Here is a 12,089-nt window from a genome sequence, read left to right on the forward strand (position 1 = left end):
AATGAATACCTTATTTCCTGATTTATGGTTGTTTAACCCCTTTTATCCAAATTACATTCCAACTGGGACTGTATCATCTCCAACTTGTGTCAAATATTCTTAATATTAAGTTCACTGCAGTGCATACAGCTGTTGCTCAATGAGTGTGTAGTGAGAGCAAGATATGTTGTAAATTTTGAAGCCCTATCATGGAGAAGCCAAAATTTGGCATACAGTGGTTAAAAATCCATGCTTGTTTCAATTAGTTAACTCAAGGAATGGATTTTTACCCTGAAGACTAACCATCAGTTCAACAGATTGGTTACTATGATTACTCACCATTGGACCTCCTGTGGTTGGAGCATCTCATAACATTCCAGAGGTGGAAGAACCTTTGGAAAACGGTCTATGTTTCTTGAAATATTTAAATGGAAACCTTCCCCTTCAGAGAGTGCTATTGATCCACTTCAACAGATACCCATTCTTCCCGCAAACATTTATCGAACACCTTGTATGTGACATGAGTTGGAGATAAATGTGAAACTGGCAATTCTTTCAAATTGTTTATAATTTGGTAGCCAAGTTTAGAAATACAGCACAATATAGTATGCTACATTCTATAATAGAACCAGACATAAAGAGCAGAGGTAGCAGACGGGAGGAATTAACCCCACGCAAGACACTAGGGAAGGCTTCCTGAAAGAAATGACTCCGCGTTGGAATTCAGCCCTGACGGCAGTTTTTGTCTTTTGGATGACTATCACGAGGGAAAAATGCCCCTGATGTACTTGATGTACTCATTTATAAAGGAGTGTTACAGTGTAAGGAATAAACTTTTAAAAATCAAACATTTGAAAAGCAGTTGACTCAGTGCAGCACCTAAATCCACCTCAATATTCCATGGTTTGTGACGTCTGAGAAATGGAGCTGAGTCAAACCCTACTGTATTAATGGGTTTATATATGTGCACATAAGGCTAATATAATTTATACTGCCAATTTTTTATGGTTTCATAAATAGTGCTATCACTAACATTTTTCAAAAGTGATGAAAAGAGCTCATATGTGCTGGTAGGAATTCAGGGTATTTTATAGAACACTGCTACTTTTGCTATAGCCTATGGGATCTGACTTTTCATAAAAACCTAATGAATTTCTAGATTTATCAGCTGTTTCCAAACAGATGCACTCTGCTAATCTAATGGAAACATTTTGAGCCCAGATCCCAAATATCAATAGCTTTTAGTATTGCAAATTAGTTTGTCTATTGGGTAAATTGGACTGTGTGGTTCTTGATAAAAAGTAGGAAGTAGCTTTGTATGGATGTTTTGTGTTTAACTGCCTTGCCAGAGTTTGATACTCATATTTTTCCTTGCAGAGTTTTAAGTTGAATGTAGACAGTCATTGTGCTCTCAAGGAAGCTGTGGAAGAGGAAGGATACCAACTTCTTGAGCTTATTGCATCCCACAAAGCAGGTAAATCCTCCTGAAATATTGCAAGTCTTTATGTCTCCAGACTATTAGGAATGAAGAAGCATTGCTATAAATTGCTGCATATATTCACTTCCTTATGTATTATTAACATTTACATTATCAGATTGACCTTCAAGATTTATAAATGTTTCATATCCTGCATACAATGCTGCGATACTTATAAAATGAAATACTGCCTCCAAATGGTCTGTTCATTTTATTTTGGGCTTGCAGTTCGCCTGAGTTTCAATTGAAATCACATTCTTGAAAACTTCGTATTGACATGCTTTTTGATGTAGGTGCTCTGGAAATAACATTAAGATAATACATGAGAATTGTGCATATAGTTTTAATGCATATGCATTAGGGTACTTATAGATATCATTACAGATACAGGGCAGGCGTCTAGAGGTATCTGATTATTTGCCTGCCAATTCACACACGTGAACATTTTGCATGTTCTTTGCCGGTCATTGCATTAGCAGAGTTTTGGCTTTAAACCAATTCTTCCCCCAGTATTAATGTATTTATGAAGAGCAGATCATAAGTAAAAAATAGTTTTGTCATTTGGTTATAGTTATCCTGGTAGTAAAAGACCATAAGACAGGATGACTTAGAATTTGGCTCGTGCTTTGAGCTTTCCACAGCTAAATAAGAAAAGAGCAGCATCCACCGGCTGCGCTAATGCTGAAGACTGCTGTCTTAATTCTGGCCCATTTACAGCATTTCTCATCGAATTAACTTTACCTATTTCCATACATCTTTCTGATCCTTATGAAGTCTCCACACAGCTACACACAAGGCCTTTTATTTGGAATCTGAAGCTATCATTTTAATAATTTTTATATATAGTAGGTTTTTTTCCACATGCATTTTTTTAGTCAATATACTGAATCTAAGTCAATTCCAAACCATTCATCTGTGTGGTTATCCCACTTTTGTGTGCCTTATGTCAAGTCAAAAATTCCCAGTCATAAATGCTAATATGGTAGGTGATGGTAATGGTGGTTTAAAATTATGTTTATTGTTTGAAATATCCATCTAATTTACTAAATAAAGAATAATAATGGGTGAAAATGCAGTCGAGTCTGTAACTCGCGCATTCCCCTTCTTTTGGAGAAGGACTGAAGGACATGCTGCGGATGATTGCCAGTCAATGGAAGGAGCTGCAGAGGCAAATCAAACGGCAACACAGCTGGATTCTCCGGGCTCTGGGTACCATCAAAGCCGAAATTCTGGCTACTGATGTGTCTGTGGAGGATGAGGAAGGGACTGGAAGCCCCAAGGTAAGTGGCTTGAAGTTTGCCTTATTTCCTCTTATTTCTCTCTTCTTTTGAACTAGGCACCACTGAAGTTTTCTTTCCACCCCTAAGGCTTTTCGTTTCTACTGGGTAAACTTTATATATCTGTATATATATGTGGATATATATAAACAAAATGAAATGGCTTAGTTTAAAACAATAAAAAAAAAAGCCTACAACTTGCAAGTTTTCTAGAAAGAGGTCTTTTTGTGAGAAGTGGCAGGGTAGGAGGGGCACAGTACTTCAGGGGTAGGAGGTAGGGGGACATAAAACATTTAGTAAACAAAACATAAAGCATCTTTAACATGAATAATCAGAATGGTTTTAAATTGTTTTGTTGCAACTATAAATCACTATAATCAGTGCAATCACTCAGCTCTGACATCCATTAGCCGCTTGGTTACAGCAAATTAACAAAGAAGAGAGAAAGTGATTCATTATCTCATTCCTGTTAATGACTATCAGATGCATTGCCTAATTAGGGGATGGTCATTGTAGTGGGAAGAAGGTCATATGCTTTGCTACAAATCTTTTTGCTCTGAGTGTAAATTCTCCATAATGGTGCATGCACCGAATACAACAAGTACTTTAAAAATGAGTATTGACATGTTTTGGTTATCCATTTTAGATTTACAAAATAACGCATAAAGCATGTGCAATTAAACTTTAAATGAGGCACCTTTTAATACAATGCACCACTATTCTAAAGGTATCTTTGGACTCATGATGTGGAAAATAATTTTATTACTTTGATATTTTCATGTAACTCTCTCTTCTTTTTTATTTGTTCTTTTGTGAAAGTAAATGCAGAAAACCAGTCTCATCATAGACTCAGCATCGAAACACATTGTAAAGTAGGGGAAACAGATTTAAGAGTTCATGGTTTCTATTCCCAGCATGGACAGAGTAATTAAATCATCGTCAGGTTGCATTTCTTCAGCATCCATGTGGACTGGCATTGTGCTAAATGTATATAGAGGGAGTTAAACAAACCTTTTGCCCTTAGACTCACATTCTTAAGTGCAGGCAGAGAAGAAACCCCACCTGCCCTGCAGTATGAGACCCCGCAGCCGGTGAAAGCTGAGACGATTTATAGCTTTGGAACCTCAAACAACAACCTTTAACTTATTTGTTGGAAACAGGATGGAATGATGAGCTCAGTCCCACTTAGAGAAGGCTCCGTGGAGGAGGTCACATTTCAGGAAATACTTGAACGAAGGAAGAGAGATGGCTTGGCACATGAGCGCATATTTTAGGAAGTGACGTGATGAGAGGATCAAAGCTGGGACTAATAATGTGGAGTGGAGAGTATATTCAGCAGCCTTCTCACGGCAGAAGTGGAGCTCTTTTAAGGAGCAGACTGCTGGGAGAAGTTGATTGGGCTAATGCTTTGGCTAGGGCAGGGGGCAGAGATGATGGGAAAGGTCGCCACTAAAAATGCTGTTGTGTTTTATTTAGTTAACAAAAATATACGGAGTGCTTACTTTTAAAAAGCTATCCTGTATCGGATGCATTCTACATGCCAGACACCATTCTACAAGACTGCTGTATATTCTCTCATTTAATTCTCACAGCAAAACTATAAGGTAGTCCCATTATAATCCCACTGAAGAAAATGGAGGCACAGAGAAGTTAAGTAACTTGCTTACGGTCACACAGGTACTAAGTAGCAGAGCTAGGATTTGAACCTGAGCCCTTTGGCCCCAAAGCCCATATTCATCACCACCTAGAATACTTCCTCTCCCTGGCACTGCTCAGGGCAGGGTATGCTGGCGAACAATTAGTCTCAGTACCTGTCTCATGGAGCTGGTGGTGAAGTGGGGAGACAGATCTAAACCCAATAACCATGAGTCTATAGACCACCGTGTGCTGTGAAAGAGAAGAAAAGGGAGCAACCAGAGGTTGGGCTGGGAGAAGTGATGTAGATCAGGGCGTCAAGGAGGGCTTCTTCGAGGAAGCGACATTCTCTGAGCAGCCCAGAGCAGTTAGAGAGAGGGAGGGAGGAGAGTGCGAGGGAAGCAGAGTGGCCTCTGGTCAGCACAGGGGAGGGTTTTGGAGTGAGCAGGGAAAGGGCGTCATTGATTTGCAGCATAAAAACCTCTTCTTGGCTGTGGTGTGGAGGACGGGTGGGTGGACTGTGGCGAGTAGGGGTGAGGATGGGGAGGCACCGAAGGGGAGCTGCAAGATGGTGCGGTCGCCTAAAGTAATAAAGGACCTAAGTCAGGAATGAGTAGCTCTATTCACCAGGGCCAATTTGAATGTGAAAGCTTTAAGTCACCTCATTTTGTAGGGAGGTCTTGAGATGGAGTAAAGAGGGTAACCCAAGGAGGAGAAAGTATTATCAAAGGAGAGGCAATGTCAGTATTTCTCAGAAAGAGGCCCCAGTCCCCACCTCAGACGCATCAGCGCCTCTTGAGCGGGGCCCAGCATCTGCATTCCGTGTGCTCCCAGAAGGCCACCAGGACAGGCTCCCAAAAGGCCCTTCGCCTGCAGGGCTGCACGATCCTCACGCGTGATTCTTTCACGTTGAGTGTCTGCTGCATTGTTACCTATACAAGCAAATAATTGGTATCAACCGAAGTGTTTAAAATAGAGACTGTTTAATTAAATTATGCTCTATCTCATCCTGATGAAAGGTTACATAGCCATTAAAAGAGAAGTCATTTTAGAAGAGAATTTCAAAACATTGGAAGAGACCCATAGTGTGCCATTATATATTTTAAACATCTTTGAACTTTCCAAATCTCTACAATGAGTAAGAATTATTTTAATCAAAATACAAGAATTAAAAAGTGATTTAAAAGGCAAAATAGATGACATTGATCTGAGGGGAGTGGGGTATGAATTTAAATATTAGGAGGAAAAATAAACACATCTGACTCTTAATGATTTGAGTGCCTCCCTTCTAATCAAACAACCACAAAAACTCTCTCTCTGTGAATCACCCTCAAAGTGAAAATGTCTTCCTTGAGCCACATTAGTTTACAAAGAATAGCATAAGTGTTTTTCTTGCTAATAGCATTTCTGTTCCAAAGCATTTCACGTCACACTCTGTGGACAGTGTTGAGCATCTGAAAGCAGCCTGGAGGAGGGGCTCCTGCAGCTATCTACAGACCTGGGACCGCGTGGGGTGCTGAGAGTTTATGGCTGTGACGTAGCAGGGCCAGCAAAAGCTCAGGCCTTCTACCTCCCAACCAGTTCTCTCTTCCCCAGTCTGGGCTGGATGTTCTTTAGACAAATGAATGCATCCATAGTCAAGGATGAAGGTGAAATCAATTTAAGACAAAACATATTTCTAAATTTGTGCTTAGGCAACTATGGAGAAATCATAATGATCATTCTTTCTATTTATTTGATGTTTATGAACTGCCTTCCTTAGTCACCTGGGCAAACACAAAGAATAACAGGAAAGGCTCAGTCTTTGAAGTCAGACTGCGTGAGTTCAACTCCTGACACTTACTAGCTATGTGTCCTTGGGAAAATTACTTAACTTCTCTGTGCCTCGTGTTCCTCATTTGTAAAATGGAGGCAATGCTAATATCAACCTTAAAGGTTGTGCAGATAAAAGAGTTGACACATCTAAAGTGCTTATAACAGTGCTTGGCACATGGTAAATCTTAGATAAGGGTAAATGTACAAGCCTTCATATTCTAGTGGTGGAGACAACAAACAAATAATTATAATAGAATCTGATAAATCCTCTAGGAGAGATAGGTATAAAGTTCTATGAGTACACAGAGGGAGGTAACTAACCCTACTGGGAGGGAATGAAGGAAAGATTTACAGGGGAGATGATGTTTTCAATGGGGAGGCTCAGAGTGAAAATAGTGGGCAGAGAGAGCAGCACGGGCAGAGACCCAGAGGTATAAAAAGGTGTGGTGTGGCCAGAACCCACGACCTGGTGGACAGTGATTGGGTCAGCTTGCCACAGTCTGCACCAAGGCTCACAATGTGACAAACCATGACCCTTAATGATCAGTGATTTGAGCAATAATTCCTCATGTGTCCCTAATTGGCACTATCCAAGCCAGAGTAAGTTCCCTATACAGAAAATATCTAATATGCACTGTTTAAAGGGAAATTTTTCTTGCCATATTGCACTAAATGGAGCAGGCTTAAATAGGTTACCCTGAAGTTCTCCAAGACTAAAAGCTGGATTCGACTTGTTAGCTGTCATGTCAGAACTCTTTCCATGACGTGACCTTGCAAGGGTCATGTACAAATTGTGCCATGAAATGCATCTCCAAGCACAGCAGTTATGATCATCTATTTTATCTTAGACCTGAAAGAGGAACTAAAATTAAAACATAATAAAAAAATAACTCCAGAATTCATCTTAGGTTTACTTCAGAAGCTTCTGGGAACTTGAGAAGCATAATAGAAAATCTAAGGGATATATCTAGGGGGTATTTTTCTTTTTTACCTTGTTTGAGAGACTGCAGAAAAGGACTTGGTCTTAGAAATCTTGTAAAGAAGGAGGATAGGAGGAAATTCAAAGACTCTAGGAAACTTCTCCCCCAGGACCCGGCAGCGTACCTTATTTGTTGTATTCCATTTTTTAAAAAAGCGTTTTCCCAGGACTGTGAGATATTTTATACATGGAAATGGAGAATAGAATTCACCAATTCTAGAAACAGAGCTTCAGCACTCACATCCAAGAATGGAAAATATGCTTGTAATTATATATTTTATTTTAAGATAGATTGATGAAAGTTTTATCACCTTAAACTAGACTTTCAGTATGTAAAATTTTTGATGCTGTGTAGCTGGAGGGATTTCAAAATACAGTGAATATCTAATGCCTAACAAAGTCTACTTTCTTTTTCTGACCTTTCAAGGCAAAAAACAAAAATCCTGAAAGCATTCTTAAGTTTCGCACATTGCCTCCTTTAAGATGTTCTTATCCTCTCTTTCTTTACTCTTCACATATTGAGCATGCCATCAGTACAGATGTCTTAGAATCGAGGCCAGGATTTTCCCACATGACATCTCAAACTCTGCATCACTGAAAGCGCAAAACAATGGTTCCTTTGTCCTCTTTAAAGAAACAGATACATTTCCAAAACAAAGACTATTTGAAGATTTTATTGTAAATTCAGAAAACTTCACAGCTATTCGAAGGGTAACGTAGCCTGGGTTCCAGCCAACATGTTCATTTCCTCGGTGAAAGCAGACAGGGTCCGCTGCTGTGGGCTCCGGGGTTGGGCTTATTTATCTGCCCTCTTTGAGGTTCGTAGATTGAAGCCGTCATCCCTTTGGAAATGGATATCAGACTATGAAGGTCATCAGTGTTATCTGTTCAACAATAGCACAAGAGCAAGCTTAAGGACATTTCTTATATATGTTTGCTCAGTCCTACAAATGACAGTTTTAGATACTGGCTGTGAAGGGATGTTATGCGCAGCCTCTGACTTGGGTTGTCTCTGACCATCTGGCCTTTCTTTAGATGTCAGGAGAAGGCGAGTCTAATGTTAATACATATTTTTTGTTTGTTTGTTTACCACACACTCAAGTCTTAACCCAGTGTTTATATTAATGAATTTTGGCTAACTTTCTTTAACTGAAGGGAGAAAAAGAAGCCTATCTGGGGAGCACCTTTCTATGATATTTTCTGTGTTACATAGTGCCTCTTGCCTAATAGTGCAGCTGGATATTATTATCCTGGAAAGGAATTTGATCTTGATTCTTCCAAAGCATTGGTGAGACAAAGCATTGTCTCTGAGTTCTTTCATTTTCTGGCTCAAAGCTTATGTAGTTAGCATGTTCTTTAATAGAGGACCTTCAGAAATGGCAATAGGGTAATGAATGGGAATTGCATTCATATGTTATTAGTCTCACATACACTGACATCCACATGTAGAAAGAATGACTTCAGATACTTTCTTCTTCACGCAAAACACAGTACAGGTATATGTTGTCAAAAGGAACCAGGACTGACACAGTTAGATTAAATTGTGCCTCAAGTAGTAGAAAGACAACAGGCAAAGGCCTGGCCGTTATTTATTGAGTGCTGACAGAGAGCTCAGCCCAGTGCTGGGCCAGACACGAGGGAAGACATGCTTTTCTGCTCAGTGGCCTTATCGTCTCCGTGTAAGCACACAGTGTAACATCTTGTCTAATGTAGCTTGGGCTATCTTAGATCTAGAATAATAGATCACCTAAGATTCAGATCATCTTAATTAGGATGTTGGCAGATTGAAATGGAATGAGGTTCTTGATGCAAGCAAATGAATGGTAAGTGCATTCCCAATTCCACCTCTTCCGTGCAGAGTTCTTCCTAAGAGCCTGCATTCGATCCTGCTCCTTTCCTGCTGAACTGTACAAATAGTCTTGATATGTGGTACCTGGGGAGAGTGCTTTCTTCTGCTGTGGATTCTTCAGTAGTCCTTTTTTTGTTACCAGAAGGGCAACTTTTCTTCAAAAGTGTTTTTGAAAGACAGAAACAAAAGTGAGTTATTTCTTTGAAGAGCAGTTGTGGTTACTAAATTTGTGATAGAATCGAATAAAAGATAGTTCCTCTAATCTCCTTAGGCACTTAAATTTGCATATTATCAGATGTGTGGGTGGATCCAAGATGATAAATTTTTTTAATAGTCTGCCACTCTAGAGGTCACTGAAAAAATGGTGGAGATGATAAAAATATATACTAGGTCAAAGGACAGCTGATGGTCAGCCCCATCATGGTCTACATGATGTAAAAGACCACAGCTTATCTTGATTTTTCACACTATCCCTCTATTGCTGGTGGCCTTGAGGGTGGAAACATTTGGCTCAGCAACAATCTGGGAGTGAAATTCTTTGGTGTCGCTGATCAACACAGGGAAATGTCATTGACGTGAGTGGGTAGTCTATCTTTCTTTCCTATTTAGTCAGAGCACCTGATCACTGAATCTGTAATACCTAGAGTTACAAAGATGCATGAGATTGGATCCAGACTTACATTCTATGGAAAGCAGCCCTCTTTTATTAGCAGAACTCGCATGTTGTAACTCAGTTTGATCTATTTTAAAGATAATACGTAGTTAACGCATTAGAGGGACTTTTTGATATATAGTTGAGGTCAACATTTAAAAAAAATCTATGAATATTTAAACATGAGACGGAAGGCAAGATACAGAATTGCTTCTAAAAGACACTTTAAAATTAATCAGTAAATTCTTTGAAAGTGTGAAACAATTACCTCAGTGTGTGATTTACACTTTTCCCCGGAATGTGTTTTTTCTGGCAGGGGAGCCGGCTGAGCTGGGGAGAGCCCTGCTAAAGGGATTCCTTTGCTCTGGCTCTTCTGTTTATTGAGTCACCTATGACTTCTTATGAAACAGCAGCTTTCAAACGTGCACACACCTGCGCTCAGGACCCTGAATCCTCCAGGCGCTGTTTAACTGTTCTCGCACCAAGAGTCTCTCTCCCGTCCAGTGAGGTCAACAAGCATGGAGAGGCCCGCATTCGGCTCATTCCTTCTCCTCGGAAATCAGCTGGAATATAGCCATCTGTGTAGTTCTCATGCTGACAGAGATGGAGATATTTTTTCAATGTACTGTAGCGCTCTTTGCCACCGGGACTCAGAACATTCCCAGTCTTACCTCCCACTGTGCCTAAATGAAGGTTAATGTCCCTCAGGAAACATTAACCAGATTGGAGGTCCTGCTGGGCCGGAGCCCAGGGACCCATCTCACTGCAGCTTCCAGGCCGCCTTGCATCAGGGTGGCAGCTTCTCCTCTTTATTCTTAGCTGGCCTACTGAGGCCAACACTGTGGAGCATTGTCCCCTGCAGGATTGAGCCTGGCCGTGGATCTGGCTGAGTGAGAAAGGGGAGAGGAAACAAAGGAAGCCTACAGCAAGAGACTAAGACAATGGAAAAGAGAGAAGGAAAGAAGAGAGAGAGAAGGAACAGAAAGAGAGAGATGAAAGAAGGAAATATGTGTCCACTGAAGCTATCTGCTCAAGTCCGCTTCATGGACATTAATGCTTTTATGTCTCTCTCTCCTCCCTCTCTTTCCTATCTCTAGCTCTGGAAATCAAAGCCTGAAAAAGCTTCTTTACTTTTGACATCTTAGATATTTTTGTATGACCATTCTGTGTGTGTTTATAACATACTCTATTAATGGGGTCAGCGTTTAGCGCAGGCTCACCGTGGTCTAGGTTCCTGTCAAGCCTTTTACCTGCATTGTCTCATTGTTTCTCCTTCTTCCCAACAATACCAGCAGTTGTAACTCCTGTTATTATTTTCACTTTACTGATGGAAAAACTTAAGCTCCAAACAGGTGTCAGATACTCAGGCTTATTCAGAGTCTTTTTAAAAACCTTATCTGACAATGCAAAGGCTACACTCCTTACTCTTTCATTTAGACTCCACCTGCTTAGTCAAGATTCATGTCACTTTTCATTTCATAAATGTTCTAGTTAATTTACCTTCTTCCAAATATATTTTTCCCTTTCCTTTCTCTTTGCTTTTGCCCAGGACTTTTCCCATTCTCTCTATCTACACTGCTCATATCCATTCTTAAAATCAATAAATGTTGAATATGTAAGTACACTGTGATGTCATAGTTCTGGACAGGACACTGTACCTCTCCTTGCTCACTGCCCAGCAGTGGAGACAGATATGCACACATGCAATTCTATATTAAGGCAGATTGCATGATAAATGCTATAATAAGGCACATAAGAGATAGAGAAATTGGGGGAAGGAGCATTATTTCAATTTAATGGGGTATTGGGACGTTCCCTCTTCCCAAGAGAAGATGGATTTTGTGGGAATCTCTAATATTCTGATAAATTGTTAGGAGGAAGATATTAGAGGGAGAACATTCCAGGCAGAGGAAATATGTGATCAAAAGCATGGAAAAGGGAGAGAGAACGGTGGACAAGGAGTAGCTCAGTTCTTTTGAGCATAGGGCGTCCATATATTTATGGGAAGGGATGAGGACCTAGTGGAAAATAAAGCTTGAAAGCCTTTGAGCTATATACTGGAAAGCTTTGAATATCAGCTGAAGAATTTATGTTTTACTAGTGTGCTGTGAGTGTTTTTAGTGATTGGATTTAGCCATAGAGAACGGATGGCAAAAGTAGGATGAGAGAGGAAGGACTGACAAGAAGTTAGGAAACTAGTACATAACTAAAGGCAGCTAGAGTGAAGCAGTGGCTGTGATAACATAAGGAATCAGTAGAAGCGATATTATGGAAGAACGAATATCAGGATTAGGTATCTAGGAAATGGAAGGCTGAGAGAAGAGTTAATGATGACTCAAAAGAATTGATCATGAGCAGGTAGGAGAAAGGTGTTACCATTAACTGAGATTGAACACATTTTGGTAAAGAGCAGTTTTGAAAGCAAA

At 40.0% G+C, this 12,089-nt stretch overlaps 1 protein-coding gene across 21 annotated transcripts in view; it reads left to right on the forward strand.

Moving 5' to 3' along the window:
- The window catches only part of AKAP6 (A-kinase anchoring protein 6), a 503,988-nt gene that overhangs the window by 297,970 nt on the left and 193,929 nt on the right, over positions 1 to 12,089 (forward strand). For 12 of the 21 annotated variants that reach the window (XM_070587794.1, XM_070587757.1, XM_070587768.1 and 9 more), the window contains 2 exons: positions 1,357 to 1,453; positions 2,573 to 2,736. In XM_070587794.1, coding sequence (XP_070443895.1) covers positions 1,357 to 1,453; positions 2,573 to 2,736 — 261 coding nt within the window. Of the gene's footprint in view, positions 1 to 1,356; positions 1,454 to 2,569; positions 2,737 to 12,089 lie in introns of all 21 variants that reach the window. The other 9 variants (XM_070587721.1, XM_070587761.1, XM_070587819.1 and 6 more) reach the window with 1 other exon arrangement.

Source organism: Equus przewalskii, chromosome 1 (genome assembly GCF_037783145.1).
Source record: "Equus przewalskii isolate Varuska chromosome 1, EquPr2, whole genome shotgun sequence".
Taxonomy (NCBI): domain Eukaryota; kingdom Metazoa; phylum Chordata; class Mammalia; order Perissodactyla; family Equidae; genus Equus; species Equus przewalskii.